The sequence below is a fragment of the Haliotis cracherodii genome, unplaced genomic scaffold, assembly GCF_022045235.1.
Source record: "Haliotis cracherodii isolate W230 unplaced genomic scaffold, xgHalCrac1.p SCAF_1, whole genome shotgun sequence".
Taxonomy (NCBI): domain Eukaryota; kingdom Metazoa; phylum Mollusca; class Gastropoda; order Lepetellida; family Haliotidae; genus Haliotis; species Haliotis cracherodii.
Window position 1 is genome coordinate 8,472,323 of NW_027266264.1, and position 17,212 is coordinate 8,489,534.

General features: G+C 39.4%; 2 protein-coding genes across 4 annotated transcripts in view; one reads left to right on the forward strand and one right to left on the reverse strand.

Annotated features, from left to right (window-relative positions):
- LOC139472030 (zwei Ig domain protein zig-8-like) overlaps positions 1–4,675 on the reverse strand; it is a 153,052-nt gene extending 148,377 nt beyond the window's left edge. For all 3 annotated transcript variants that reach the window (XM_071254530.1, XM_071254528.1, XM_071254526.1), the window contains exon 1: positions 4,419–4,675. The gene's annotated coding sequence lies outside the window, so the exon portion shown is untranslated. The remainder of the gene's footprint in view (positions 1–4,418) is intronic.
- A 10,045-nt stretch (positions 4,676–14,720) lies between these two features.
- Positions 14,721–15,617, forward strand: LOC139454074 (mucin-5AC-like). The gene has a single exon (XM_071235573.1). It carries the CDS (start codon positions 14,721–14,723, stop codon positions 15,615–15,617), a length of 897 nt encoding a protein of 298 aa, XP_071091674.1.
- Positions 15,618–17,212: the final 1,595 nt, after the last annotated feature.

Sequence of the window (17,212 nt, forward strand, 5' to 3'; positions counted from 1 at the left end):
AGTCTTACCCATGTACTGGAGCAGAACCATGTCTACAGGATCCATGCACAGACAAACTTAGACCAATGTAAGGAAATGCTTTTTAAGTACTCTGATGTAAGTTAATCTAAGGCAACCAATGTCTACAGACACAACCCGTGTGCTGTACCAAACTCTTGATGAAATATAGAATACCAAGAGAACTCCTGGTGTGTAATCCTGGCATGTATGGATGATTTCATATAAGATCCAATAAAGGGTGGTGCATGTCGACTCAGGCACTCAAATCCTGGCATGTTTGCATGATGTTATATAAGAGCCAATATAGGGTGGAGCCTGTATACTCAGGCACTCAAATCCTGCCATGTTTGCATGATGTTATATAAGAGCCAATATAGGGTGGAGCCTGTATACTAAGGCACTTAAATCCTGCCATGTATGCATGATGTTATATAAGAGCCAATATAGGGTGGAGCCTGTACACTCAGGCACTCAAAACCTGCCATGTATGCATGATGTTATATATAAGAGACAATATAGGGTGGTGCGTGTCGACTCAGGCACTTAAATCCTGGCATGTATGCATGATGTTATATACAAGACAATATAGGGTGGAGCCTGTACACTCAGGCATTTAAATCCTGCCATGTATGCATGATGTTATATACAAGACAATATAGGGTGGAGCCTGTATACTCAGGCACTCAGATCCTGCCATGTATGCATGATGTTATATAAGAGACAATATAGGGTGGAGCGTGTCGACTCAGGCACTCAAATCCTGCCATGTATGCATGATGTTATATAAGAGCCAATATAGGGTGGAGCCTGTATACTCAGGCACTTAAATCGTGGCATGTATGGGCAGATGGGCCATTCTAAGCATGTGCACGCACATAAAGGACCTATGCTCACCCATGTATACTGGTTGGGCCAAGTAGATGATCAATACAACCAGTATCTACTTGTTGAGCCATACTTATCATGCACATGTATGTACAACTTATCCATGCAGTTTGGGCCTTTGTCTTTCAGTCAGCCATCAACGTGGGGATCTATTCCATGCCATCTCCTGCTATGCAGACCAGCAACATTCCTCTGCTATGGATTACAAGCCAATACCCAGTAGCTGATCACGCTGAAGCATTCAGTGTTGAGTTGGGTTACTATACAAACTAAACTTGATGAACTTGCGAAGAAAAAGTTGACTGTTGATGGTGAACGTGACAGAATGTGTATGTACGTTACTTATCTATCACAACAAGCAGCACTTAAGGAGTGAGCTGATCAGTCAAGCGGAACCACATTTAATGCAGTCAAACTTTAAACTGAAAGCCAAATGTCACACCCAGGCTGGAAATTAAAGAATTTCCTGAAAATCCTACAACTTGAAAGGAATGTGTTAAACAGTTTGACAGCATTGTTTCTTTAAGGATAAAAATCAGTTGATGAGGAGTTCAACATTCAGAAAAAATCATTAAGATTTAGTTGTTGGTTGTAACAAGAACTTTAAAATGAGATCACATTTTTTCCAATTTAATTCAATCTATTGAGTTTCTTTTTCAGTGTTGGTGAAACAGTGTTATCTATCACAAGAACTTGTTGTCAGTATTTAATTTTCCAATGTAGACGGAAAATATAGTGGTGCATGAGAGTACTTTCAATACCATTGAAATATCACTGCTGTTTCTCCCATATTGATTACACAACATATTTTTGAAATGCCACCATCGCTCTCTACTTTCCATTGGTATAATGTGAAACATCACCTACAATTCAATTGACCCGCAGTTTTTAGAATGTGTGGGCTTGAGACAGCGAGGCTGTTTTCTATCACATGGCCTTCAGAGAGACGTTCATTCAATGTAGATATACATAAGGTGTCTGTTGTTAAACACATGACCACTCTGCATCCATCCATCAATATAATATCAATGAACAAATGCATAATGAACAAAAACAAGTTTAAATTAGTTCAAGAAGATTATTCCAGGTTGTACATTCCCTTCAAAGACAATAAAATATCAATGACCACAGATATCAGCTAAGTTCAACAACTAACACCACTAACAACCAATGAAATAGAACGAACTATCACCAATTTCCCACACTGTAACATTAGCCTTTTCGTCCCTCTATTATTGATATGGGAAGATCTGACAAAGGTTCCTGGTCAAAGTCTTCATCGCTTTTTGAAGACAAGATGAAGATAAGACACTCGCATCCAATAATCAGACAGCTTCATCAAGAAACAAATACTCGTTGCAGGGATTACAACACTCGTCTATTCATCATTAATTGTCCTGTAACAGTTTCTGCTGATGGTACGACACATCCCCTTAACAAGAAGAACACAAGTAATTACTGATAAAGCTGGTAGTTTACTTGCCAGACTTTTCATCCCTGCGTTTAGACACACTGACAATTTTATCCTAAATGCCATCGTGTGGAAGTGTGCAAGGGTTGATGAGATAGGGGAAAATGGCTATTAGTCAAAACCATTAAAACAAATGTCTATAATTTGGCTTGATGTGTTCATCCTGAATGCCTTGCATTATCTGACACTTTTAATGGATGTCTTTCTTATTAATCTCAATATGAATCCAAATTGTCATTTGGGTGAAGTTCTTTTCTCGACTTTATGTTATCAAATGCTCTGAAACTTTTTTTGATTTGGAGGGATCAATCATGATAAGCATTATATTTTCAACATTATAGGTCAGATCTGCTCTTTTAAAGCATCAACATATTTGTGGATTTAAATTAAAACAAATGTAATATATTTATAACCTAACAAAGCCAATTTCAGACATATTGCATTCCACTAAGACCACTATTCCACATTTACTGTCAACCCCTTGAACCCCTTCAACATGTATTTTACACCACTTAGACGCCTCTTCCACATTTATTACATCACTTAGACCACTATTCAACATTTATTGTACATCACTTAGACCACTATAGCTGCATTCCAGATCTATTGTACATCAATCAGACAACCATTCCACATTTATTGTACATCACTTAGACCACTAGTCCACATGTATTGTATGCCACTTAGACCACTAGTCCACATCTATTGTACATCACTTAGACCACTATAGCTGCAATCCACATCTATTGTACATCACTAAGACAACCATTCCACATTTATTGTACATCACTTAGACCACTATAGCTTCATTACACATGTATTGTATGCCACTTAGACCACTAGTCCACATTTATTGTACATCACTTAGACCACTAGTCCACATCTATTGTGCATCACTTAGACCACTATTCCACATTTATTGTACGTCACTTAGACAACTATAGCTTCATTCCACATCTATTGTACATCACTTAGACCACTATGCCACATTTATTGTACGTCACTTAGACAACTATAGCTTCATTCCACATCTATTGTTCATCACTTAGACCACTATTCCACATTTATTGTACGTCACTTCGACAACTATAGCTTCATTACACATGTATTGTACATCACTTAGACAACCATTCCACAGTTATTGTATCACCTATAGACCCATCTTCTATAGGTGGCATAAACAATTACATTTCTACTCCTTGCATGTATCTTGGTCACATTTCAATAAACGAGTTATCTCCTGGAAAAGCTAGAACAACATGAAGCTGAAACCCCTCGATCCATACATCCATGTATATGGAACTGCAGTTTCTAATCCATGAATTGATTAGACAAACATCGCTAATTGCACATACCCCGACCAGCAATGTGCGTCTCTCACTTTCTACACAACATTGATTAGTCAACTGTGTTGTAATTAACTGCACGTCCTCAACTCAATGCTTTGACAATGCCTTATAAATTAGGAAAAGAGGGCCAACTGTGCCGTTAGAGGCATCCAGTGTACTCATGTCGGAGTACACTCGGGCCTTGGACAAAAGATGTTGTCATACCTAGTGCTAATGAACTGTCCTTCGTAACCCAATATTACAAAAGTTGATTAACAATTTATACATGTCATGTACTAAACTTACCCACCCCAGTACTCGCTTATCTGAAACGTCATCTTAATAAGTACTTTGACAAGGCTTCAAACTGGAACATTCTCCCTACCTCTGCACTCATTAACTCAGGATGTGTCGCTTGGTTTGTCATAGGAAAAACGATATCAAGTTCGTAATTCTCTTCAAAAGAATAAACTCATCAAGCAAAAGGAATTTTAAAGTCAGAAGAATCCTAATTTCCAATGGTCAATTGACCACGGCTGACGAAATAACACCACCAGTATCTTGTATGACCATCTTGAAAAGTCTAATATACTCCCTAATAAAATAAAACTTTTTACAACTGCCATCAAAATAATCATGAATCCAATGATCTATAATCAATAACCAATTATTGCTAGATCTGCTTCTCAGAACCTCATGCACTTCGTATGTATTTAAGCAAACTTTGTACATACCTGAAGCAAATACAAATCCTCGTTATCAAACCAGGTAGTCCAATAATCAAAGACACCTGACCAAGTATATCCAGCGTGTACTCCAAGCTACTCCGATGTGCTCCGTCGTCAGGTGCTACACAGACAGCATGAGCGTAGAAGCCTGTAGCAGTATCCTGTATCCTTCACACTGTTAGGCTCATCATCAGCTTGTGTTAATCTGCCTCAGGGGCGAGGGAGGAGAGAGGGAAAGCGTGCTGTCGGAGGGCTCCTGTCGTGCGGGCAGCCCACCACAATGTGCTGGAGTCTCTGACTGTCAGTCAGACCTCAATCAACTCCGTCTGGCCAATCGGGGAGCGGTCCAGGTCCCATCATTGTCTGTGAATGGGAGGACAAAAACAGATTTACTATGCAGTTGTTGTAGTAGTAGTGATGCTGTTATGACAAATGGTGGTGTTCACATGAGAGGGATTCGGTTATGTAATGCCTGGAGTAGGATGCACATGACTCTCGTTGTACTAATACTATTACATCAGGACACTGTGGTGCTGTATTGTATAGGAGTATTGGTGAGCTGACAACGTACCAGCTAGCTGCAGTGGAACAGTATTCCCGGATGCTGTCTACATATTCTTTGATAACGGTGGCATTTCTTTGTTAAAATGTGAAATACTCCAGACCTAAGAATACGTTAAATATGATGATAGGCTCTAGTTTGTAATGAGGACAGAGATAGAATTCAACTTTTTTATTTGCAATGTTTTGGTACAGAAGCAATAATACCTTTAACAAGCTAGCACATATGTACCAAAACTTTGCACTGAAAGCATAAAGAAAGTGAAATCCTCGCACCTCTGTCATTGTTGATACTATAGAGCTTCTAAAATGACACTTAAAAACACTGTTACCTGTAGCCCTTCTACAAAGGATTTTTACTAAACATATGACACAATCCATTTCTCATCCCCATCCCCTTCTCAGTTCCAGCATCCCATCCTCCTCACCCCTTCAGCTCAACCCTGAAATTAAGAAGCTTTAGGTTCCTGAAAAAAGTGTTCTAATAATCTTAAACATAACTTTATTTTGGGAGCTATATGTTAGTCTAAGGATTCTACTCCAAAGTCTGTTAAGTATGTATTATGACATCCCCATTGCATCATAAATTTTAGAAACATCAGAACTGTTTACTTACTGCGTGTTTAAACTTATGTCATGTTTCTATGTTTCAGAAACTCTCTGACTCTTTGCTTGTTGTTTAGTGCTGTACGCAGCAATATTCCAGGTACTGGACGACAGTCTGTAAATAATCAATTCTGGACCAGACAATCCAGTGATTGATATTATGAGCAACGATCCATGTGGTCAGGGTACAATGACACGCAATCAACCAAGTCACCGAGCTCACCACCCGATCCATGTAGTAGCCACTTACGACAAGCATAGGGTGCTGGGGACCTTGAATCCTGGGGGGTAAATAATCCCTGGTACTTTCTTACAAGGTTCAAACCTGCACAGAACAGAACAGAAAAAAGGGATTCAATCCCTACCCATCCCAATCCCAAAACTAATGTTTTGTTCAGTTTAATCATTTAATTTGACATGACATTGCTGGGTAGAACAACACCATCAATGCAGCTCAGGTTATGTAGATTAAGTATTTGGTCATGCAAATAGTCGTGAAAACAAATAGAGTGAGTGAGTGAGTAAGTGAGTGAGGGAGATGGGTTTAAGTTATTCCAGTTACATCACAGCTTGTCAGCTTGATGCAGTGATATGGGCGGTCGGGTAGCCTGGTGGTTAAAGTGTTCGCTCATCACACCAAAGTCCCGGGTCCGATTCCTGACATGGGTACAATGTAGTGAAGCCCATTTCTGTCGTCCCCCACCATGATATTGCTTAAATATTGCTAAAAGCGGCGTAAAACCAGACTCACTCACTGATGCATTGATGTAGGTTCCACATTGTAGGTTGACATTTCCACTTTTGTAAAACCCACAGGCATGGGTATGGTATAGACAAGACTAGAGACAGAATCGGGACAAACCAGGATTTGAACCATTGATCATCATTTTCTGGCGTGTTCAGGGGACAATATTCTGTACACCAAAATGGGGCGCCTTTAACGACTAGGCAAAAACAAACTTAACAAGACATGAAGTCTGGACATAAACCAGGATACTGCCTCATAACATTTAGTCTGTTAGTCGGTGGGTGTGACCTGACTGTAATGACTGGGAGTCCTTGAGTAGGAGTTTACTAAGTGGTCGTGATCCGATGATTGAGTCTTGCAGGTAGGACCTGGCTAGGTGGCCTTGAAGACGAAACAAGGTTTATACCCAGGGGTGTTAGTAATGTATTTTCTCTCATCTGGGGCAGACAATGGGACTGTGTTTACCATGTAGAAGACAAGCGTATTCCCTTGTGAGCTGGAAGCCAGTACATTACAAGCATCAACGATGAGTGAACTGTGTGCATCCTCGCAGGCTGTGACTACATGCCAAAGATATTGCTGTTTCCAAGTCATCTTGGTAATTGGAGACAAGACTGAGTGTACCACATAACTGAGAGACATTGTGATCATCCTGTGCCAACATATGTCTTTTCAAGAAGTGTTCAGGATCATAGGATATGAGGTGGTTATGTCATCTTGCATCTGGGCACAGCCAAGACTAACAGATCAGGTTAGTCAAGTGTTCATTGTTATCTGCTTTTGACAGTGACACCTAGACTAAGGAGTTTACAACGGGGGACAGAAGGTGATTTCCTACAAAATACTGGGATTACTATCTGTCTCCACGGTGGCACTTCAACTGGAAGGACATTGTATACTTGAAAAAGGGGTCAAACCTAGACACTAGTTTTAGGACTATTGTTAAGGAGATGATGTGTGATGCATCTGCCAAATCAGATGTTAAGCAGGTGATGTAGAGGTGAGTGAGTGAGTGAGTGAGTGAGTGAGTGAGTGAGTGAGTGAGTGAGTGAGTGAGTGAGTGAGTGAGTGAGTGAGTGAGTGAGTGAGTGAGGCTGGGTAACAACAAGTGCCATCTTTTAATATATTTTGGCCCAACACAGCCAGTCTATTGAACAACAGACCTTATGCTCTCTGGGCAGATTATCTATCCAGTAGACCACAGAGGTAGTACAGGACAGAGATAGTGGCGAGTCAGGCAGGTGATGTAGCATCAGTGATAGTAGGACATAGTAGGACATAGACAGTAGTAGGACAGAGATAGCAGCAACATTCACTCCGGCAGGTGATGTAGCATCTGACCAAGGTCAGCAGTCTCCTCAAACAGTGCCATGACTGATGAGGAAAGTATCAGGCGAAGACCTCACCCAGGTATATTGGACGACCAACACCCCAGAGACTGTGGTCACTGTAATTTTCTCAATTATGTGGTTGCTGAAGAGACTAGACTGATGAGGTTACTATGTGGAGGAGTTGGGCAGGTGTTTCTGCTGCTCAACGTGGACGTCATTAGCTTGATTGGGCAGTCTACACCTAACATAACATTGCATTAGGTGTAGGAGTCCGGATGCTCAGGGAATAGACCTGGCCATGCTCATTGATTTTGTCTTCAACAGCAGCCCCATCAACTTCACTGAAGGAGCATATCATGCTTGAATTGCCATGGGTTCTGATACATAGTTTTTGTCTTAGACAAAAATTATATGAATTTTTATCAACACATCAATCATTTATTCACCAGAGTGTTGCCATGTTCGTCATGATTTATGACAGTACAAAACAATTATGAAATCATAAATGTCATTGAATTGTTATTAGTTCATGTTATATTGAACGTCCATTACTACAAGTTAATAAGGTATTTGAACAAAATAACCATAAGCTTTTAATGCCATAATAAAATGGTTTTTTTTAGATTTTCATCCCCACCTGTCACACTACCAAACATCTTGCCTCATTACCAAACATAATTTTATGGTCCTCAAGCACCTACAGAAAATTGCTTGTGCTCTCATTTCTATAACTGATAACATTCATAGTACACTTACTCCAACCACACATTCATGATTCTTGTGAATCACATCTGTACATTGATGTACACAGATTCCTTGAACAGTTCTAAAAACATCTGTGAAAAATGTTATGCCTCCCTCCTCACATTACTTAGATATTTGGATGAAATTCAAATAATTTAATTATTCAAGAATACATGTTCAGCTGCATGAATGCTCACTAAAAAACAAATCAAGAAATATTATAATAACAACCAAACATAGAATGATCATTATGAAAAAAGCAATACATCTCGAGACATGTGATAAAACCATATGTCACAGTAAGTTATTCACAGGCTGCTGCCAAGGTGATAGCAGAAATTATTCTCAGTACTATGAGTGATGGTTTATGTTGTTTTTAGCAATATTCCAGCAACATCACAGCGGGGAACATAAGAAATAGGTTCCACACAATATACCCATGTGGGAATCAAACCTGAGTCTCTGGTGTGAGAAGTGAACACTTGAACCACTAAGTTACCCAACCACCCTTATTCTCATTATACGCCTCACTGGGAAAAATAAGTATCACTACATGCTGATGGACCTGTGAGGATCCGGGGTAGAATAGGTCTTCAGCAACCCATGCTTGCTGTAAAAAGCAACTATGCTTGTCGTACGAGGCGACTAACGGGATCGGGTGGTCAGGCTCGCTGACTTGGTTGATGCATGTCATCGTATCCCAACTGTGTGGACCGATGCTCATGATGTCAATCACTGGATTGTCTGGTCCAGATTTTATTATTTACAGACCCCCATCATATAGCTGGAATATTGCTGAGTGCGGCATTAAACAACAGGCTGATGAGCTATGTCAAGGGATTCAAGGATTTATTGAGGTGAAAAGCCATAAGACCCACAGTACAGATAAAGTCATCCCATCATTATAAGAGTTTACCATGAGCTATTTCAATGATATTATTTCATTGTTTTGACGATCTGTAACTGGGTTCTTCACATGACAGATAACTCCTAATTACTTATTGTTATATATACACTATTCCCAAAGTAAATTATTTTTTAAATGTTATGATAGATGATAGATGACGAAGCATCCCAAACAATAAATTTCATGCAAACAGTATATATAATAATAAGTTGATTTTGTTTGGTTTGTTTGTTGTTTAACGCCGCACTCAGCAATATTCCAGCTATATGACGGCGGTCTGTAAATAATCGAGTCTGGACCAGTGATTAATATCATGAGCATCGATCCACGCAATTGGGATCGATGACATGCATCAACCAAGACAGCAAGCCTGACCACCCGATCCTGTTAGTCGCCTTTTACGACAAGCATAGTCGCCTTTTACGGCAAGCATGGGTTGTTGAAGACCTATTCTACCCCGGATTTTCACGGGGTCTATAATAATAAGTACCAGAATCAACAGTAGGGAAACAGATTTAGGACAAGAAGTTATTTCCGTTACCCTAAGGCTATGTGAATCTGGTTACACGCTGTGATTCCTACATGCCATTGCACAATTATGACTTTTCCAGCCTCCCCAGACAGAAGAGCTGGATCAAATATCCCACCATCGTATATCAAAGCAACGATATACTTCCACTGTCCATAGTGCAAAGTGGGGACTGGCACAGGCAAGCTGAATGACTTGTGGCACTGATGAATAGACAGCATGAGGAGAACACATGAAAACAAGACAATTTACGGTCTTGTGTAAGTGCACGACCATCTCCAAAGCTAAATTGTCTTTTTTATCTAACTTAATTCATTCCCCGACAAATGGTTTAATGTCACTTCTACAGGCACATGGTTATACAGCAAGTATAAATCTTAAAAAATATGATCACTTATCAGCTAAAATATCATTTTAAAAAATCTAATTCATACAAAAAATAATTTATGACACATTTACAGGATCATAGAGAGAAAGTGTTCTTTAAGGTGTGAAACAATGCAGTGTGAGAAAAAAGGAATCAGTTGCTCATTCGAGCGAGTAAGTGGCTTTAATGCTTCTTTGAACAATAGTTTAGTTATTTCACAGCTTAATGTTGGAGGACAGCAAGCACTGACATGCATGGTAGATGGTTCACAATGTGGAAAAAATGCTGAGCCTGCGTGTGCTGAAAGACCCAGGGTCATAACCAGAGGGAGCTACTAGTATGGATTTGAACCCTAAACCTTGGCACTGCTGTTCACACTTTGGTACAGCATATTGCAGTGCGTTAAACCAACAGACTATCACCATTCTGCAGTGTCCCATAAAAAAAATAGTAATATCGGATAGTGTACAGAATTATTTTTTCAAATATTAAATTAAATCATACTGAACATTTAACAGCTGAGGAAACTACTGATGCATGCTAATAATGTCAGTACAGTGATGACAGGTTGAATTATTGATTGACAATTGATGTCCACACCATGCCTTAGTAATAAAACAATGAAAATCATATGCATGACCACCAACCGAAGTTAATTTTCATTTGGTTTTAAAAAGAAGATATTCAAAAGTGTATAACTATTACCAGATCAGTATAAGAGCGACCTCCCATACATCTACCCAAAGTTCCCAAGCACGAGTTGAACCGTTGAAATGCATGGTCATCATGTCAACTAAACTTTAACATAATCTGCATTGTTGCAGGGTAATGATGCCCCAAATACTGTCACAGTACTATTTCAAAAGTGACAGTGTCCCCAAAATAGGCCAAAATCCAAAGACAAAACAAAGCCAGACCAGATTTTAAATTAAATGACTGACAAATCTTGAGATGGTCCCTAATTTATCACCAGATATTATGCAAGTGGATGAAGCAGAAGTGGCAAGTTTGTTCTGGGCACAATACAGGTGTCTCACTCACCAATCTGTACAGCAGACGCCAGATTCAGAGTGCTTGGCAGACATCGTGCATCATTGTTATGGGGCTGTGTGGATCAACAGCCTCTGGTTGTCTAATGATTTAAAGTCAACATTACTTTAAGGCAGTCAGTGATGACCCATAATTAGAGGCTGTGGCCGGTCATAAAACCTGTAATTACACAGTGGCCAGCGAAAACCATCATTGTCCATTGTGGAGGGTAGTGTACATTGCAAAGTAATACTTTCTCCTCCATTGCCTGTTGACTGGTTAATTGGTTTTAATTAGTAGTTTTAATCTGTGAAATCCATACTGAATTGAGAGAACAATGCCTCAGGTTAATGGGAATGGATGATAATCGCTACGTTAAAGATCAGCTAACATGATAGGTTAAATGTTTCAACTCTTTTATAGATAAGGAGAAATATTAGAAATTAACTGAACTACATTCCAATGTAATGTAAGCTTCACAGTAATATCAAAACGAACACAGTCTTATATTAAAGGGGCACTGATCTAACGCAATTCCCCGGGACTGGTTGTTGCCTTTGTTATTGTTTTTTCCCAGTGAGTACCCGGATGTATAGCAGAAATCTAGACTAGTTCACCATTTGTAAGTGCATTAGTCACTTGTATGGGTAGTAATAAGGGCCTATGGTCACATTGATTAACAAAATGAAATACAGTTTTTGAGATAATAAGGAAATGTAGGTATCTTTGCGGGTAGCTTCGGTAATGGTGACATATTTTTTATAAGTCACTTGCTTGGTAATTTTGCGATTTTCGTTTACACTATATTGACTTGCAACACAAAGTAAATATGTCACCTGAGCATTGCTTTTTCTTATAGTGTGTATATTTTTTTACTGTCAAAATGTGTAACATTTTCAAATTTATTAAACGCTTAAAGATTCAGTTATTTTACAAAGTGACTGAAAAACATTTCCATCTGTATTATTATGATAACGAATTCCAAACATTTTGATGTTTAATGTCTTCACCAAAAGACTGAAAATGTTACGTTGAAAAGTACATTTCTATGTTGTTTGGCTTCTAATCCAACATAATAATCTGTTGTGATGTTGTTAGGCCCTTTTGATCGTCTTAATCAATTTTAGTCAATCTGAAGAATTTCCCAACCAAGACGCAGAGGAACAAGAATGAATCGGTTCAATGCTACAGCGAATGAAGGAAAACAAAATGCAAATACCATAATTACAACCTACCAAATTTATGTGTATAAATTTTGGGCAGCTTCCTTGTTCGTGGAATGTATCCGTGAATATCCACACAAAGGAACAATATCCCACTCGTCTGCAGCTGTACAAAGAAACTTATTCAATGTCACGTGTCTCTGTAACAATCAAATATTTTTAAAGATATATATCGTTTCGGGATATTATAACCCGTGTTCCTTTCTCAACTGATCACTTAGATTGTTTCAGGTGTTTCACATAGGTGTCAAGTCTCAAGGGTCGGCTGAGAAAGCCCACGTGACAACTATTTTCATAACGTCCACGGTTCCTAAAAAATCCATTGAGTGATAGATAACAATGAGCAATCAATCAACGTATTATTAGTTAACCCTTTGAACAAAGTATGTTGTTTTTACATCGACACTTCACGCCATGATATGAGTGTATTCCCTTTGTTTTAGTAAACCTAGACATGTAAACACTCCCATTTGACATATCCACTGTGCAAGATAACAGTGATTAATCAATCAACGTAATTTCTGTTAATCCTTTGATGACTAGGAACGATCCGTTGATTTACATAAAAAAGTAAATCAACTGATCATTCACCTCTTGCTGGGCTGCCACGTGCATATTATATAACACACATTTCACCTCACTTCAAACCTGGATTTAGATTGAATAATTACCCAAGACACAATAAATGCCAAATGGGAACCTTTGTCAGGTAATCTAAGTGGTGCTACCACTAATTGTACCTGTAATAAATTCATTAACTGAGCATCAAGTGAATGACGACAAATACACAAGTGTAGGGTTATACGAGAAAATGTGGATGACAACAAGTGAGTAGTAATCGTATTATCGACGCAATCCGAAATAAGAAAATGCTTTCACTGCATGGATACTTTTTTTTATTATTAAACTATAACCATCTGGGGTATTTCCAAATGATGACATACGATGAGCTCCGCCGTTCTATTTGTCTGTTCGTTTGGCTGAAGAAATTAATTAACATGCACCTTTTGTCGAAATCTTTATAGATAACGGTTAAACTAATCAGTGTTCAAAAATGCGTAAAACAAATATTGCCTCCAGCCTCCAAGTTTATTTAGCTGTCCTTGCAGACGGTAACACAGTCTCTGGTCACGCTCAGTTGCGTTGCGTATCATCCGGGTTCTCACGGGGAAAAAACAATAACAAAGGCAACAACCAGTCCGGGGAATTGCGTTAGATCAGTGCCCCTTTAAATGGAAACCTTCAATACCATTTTCAATTACATCAAATGTGTCCAGTTCACATTACAAAGCCAGATGAGATTTCTATATCTGTATATGGTCTCTGTTGTGATCTAGCAGTGCTATGAAAATAGAATGTTTACACTATGAATCCAAAGGATTATTTTTTAAGGATAACTCAATAGATTTTCATACATTCAATCTGGGGGAACCCAAAAGGGCCACAAAGCTTTGTATCTCACCTCCATTTTAACGCAGCACAGAAGATGAAGCAAATTGAAATTAGAGTGAGTGAGTAAGTGAGTTGGGCAGATTTTAACAGTATTCCAGTTATATCATGGCATGAAAGCCTGAAGCGATGCAGGTCTCAGACGTTTACCACTTCAGTGAAACCCTGGAGCACGGGTATGGTGCTGACAAACCTAGAAACATAATTGGGGCGAACCGGGATTCAAACCTACAATCATAGGTTTCTGGTGTGCCCAAGGGATGCAACTCTGCACAGCAAATCGCGGCGCCTTAGACAACTGGGCCACCCGTGCCCCCTTGAAATTAGAAATCAACAAGGTCATAACAGAGTTCTATATCATAAATTCCCCATTTTTGTAGCTCCTTCATCTTTGCATATCAGCAAAGTTTATCAGTAAAACAAGAATTGAACAGAGTGTGGCCCTAATCATACAAAACTGTTTGTCATCTTGAAAGTGATCATGTTCAGAAAAAGTGAATCATCACAAACAAAAGATGGTAAGTCCTTTAGACAGTGTGAGAACTGATGGTGAGGGAGCTGTGTTTTAGCTTCGTTCTGACCACAACAGTAACAAACACCAGGAATAGGCTTCACACATTGTACCTAGTTAGCCAATGTGATAACCAACATAATGAAAGTTTAGAGGAAGACACTATCACAAGTCCAGTTCTGAAGAACTAAACACCTTTATTAGTCATTAAACATGGCCATAAGAATCACATATATTCTTGTCACTTTGTCTAAAATAATAGAGCCACAAGGCTCTGTAGCTCATCTGAATTATAAAGAAATAATGGCAGCCATGTTTAATGCCAGATTAGAATTCTGTGAGCACATGTTCAAGACCATCATAGCTGAGATCATTCTCACAGACTTTCAGCTCCATCGGTCACACAGACTTTCAGCTCCATCGGTCACACAGACTTTCAGCTCCATCGGTCACACAGACTTTCAGCTCCATCGGTCACACAGACTTTCAGCTCCATCGGTCACACAGACTTCAGCTCCATCGGTCACACAGACTTTCAGCTCCATCGGTCACACAGACTTTCAGCTCCATCGGTCACACAGACTTTCAGCTCCATCAGTCACACAGACTTTCAGCTCCATCGGTCACACAGACTTTCAGCTCCATCGGTCACACAGACTTTCAGCTCCATCGGTCACACAGACTTCAGCTCCATCGGTCACACAGACTTTCAGCTCCATCGGTCACACAGACTTTCAGCTCCATCGGTCACACAGACTTTCAGCTCCATCGGTCAAACAGACTTCAGCTCCATCGGTCACACAGACTTTCAGCTCCATCGGTCACACAGACTTTCAGCTCTATCGGTCACACAGACTTTCAGCTCCATCGGTCAAACAGACTTCAGCTCCATCGGTCACACAGACTTTCAGCTCTATCGGTCACACAGACTTTCAGCTCCATCGGTCACACAGACTTTCAGCTCCATCGGTCACACAGACTTTCAGCTCCATCGGTCACACAGACTTTCAGCTCCATCGGTCATACAGACTTCAGCTCCATCGGTCACACAGACTTTCAGCTCCATCAGTCACACAGACTTTCAGCTCCATCGGTCAAACAGACTTCAGCTCCATCGGTCAAACAGACTTCAGCTCCATCGGTCACACAGACTTTCAGCTCCATCGGCCTTGTAGTTCAGAGATGTCTAAAATGCATTAACAATTAAAAATGGGGTATGTGAAGGTCAAAGATTACAGCTTGATCAGGCCATATCTGCAAACCACAAACTTGCCTTACATATGTCATAAACTCACCAGCAGAAATGGCTGAGTAATCGACAAATATGACATTTTCACCATGGCATCCATGCACTGACTTTAAAGTTGAAACTGAATTCTGTCAGCACGTTTTAGAGAAACATAACTAGGAATATTAAAACAAAGTTTCAGCTACACACGCCTTGAAGTTTCAGAGGAGATGTCGAAAATGTGAAAGTTAAGAATGGATGAATGGATGAACAAGTGTCTGGACAGGTAGACGATAGACAATGCACCACGATATATAGCTCAGTTGACCTTCAGTCAGGGGAGCTAAAAACCCAAATACTTTGGCTAATACAAGAGATGGCTGAAATATATGAATTAATACAAGTGTCCTCACGAGCCATTTAACGTGTCTTTTTAACATCAAATAAAGTAAATTACACTTTGTCAGTAAGGATACTGGAAACTAATATTAAAGAGAGAGCTGCAATTTGATTGGCTGAACAGGATTTGAAGTGTTGATATTTCTTAATCATTCTCTGTTCTTGGCATTCAAATATATTGCTTAATATTGTTTCTTTCTGTATGAATAAATGGGGTATTTGACAGTATGACATAAATTTTGTTATATGGAACTTGATTAAGATTTCACAAAAAGAAGTTATTTACATCACATTTCTTGATTTCTACAATATGACTAGAGTCACAAGGAGATGACACATCCCCCGGCCTGGTGCCGTTCTGAAATGGAGTTACTTACACCCTACTTTTGGTTCATTGGATACCTTCAGTTCAGAGAAGAAACCAATAATGCTGTTCAGTATTTTTCAGTATCCCAAATCATCAAAAGGCTACTTGATTGATCTGTATAGCAAGTTTCATCTTGAAATATTCAACAGGCTCTGAAATTTTTCAAGACGGGGGGATAAAACTTTGGTCAAGGAAGCATGTGTTGTCTTCGATCATATAATTATGTCACTGCAGTGCACATCTATCCCATCTAGTCTGTCTTATATCAAGACTTATATTAACACTTAGAGAGCGCAACACAAATTAACCGATACGTTTCGTGTTTTCAATGTTAACAAATGTTTGCCATCAGATGAAGGGGAACAAGTATTTGTCACAGAGTGACGAAATATCCCCCGCCTGTACACCATAGTACCAAATATGAAGACAATCCAGCGATTAGTTCTTGAGATATTGTGGCAACACCGTTTTCCAACTCCAAAAACAGATTTGCCTGCTGTGACCTTGAAAATGGGGTCAAGGTCACCAAATCTGACAGGTGTATGCGGTGTCTGTATATACACTATAGTTCCAAATATGAAGACAATCCAGCGATTAGTTCTTGAGATATCGCGGCAACACTGTTTTCTAACTCCAAAAGCAGATTTGCCTGCTGTGACCTTGAAAATGGGATCAAGGTGACCAAAACCGACTGGTGTCTGCGGAGTCTGTATATACACCATAGTTCCAAATATGAAGACAATCCAGAGATTAGTTCTTGAGATATTGCGGCAACACCGTTTTCCAACTCCAAAAGCAGAT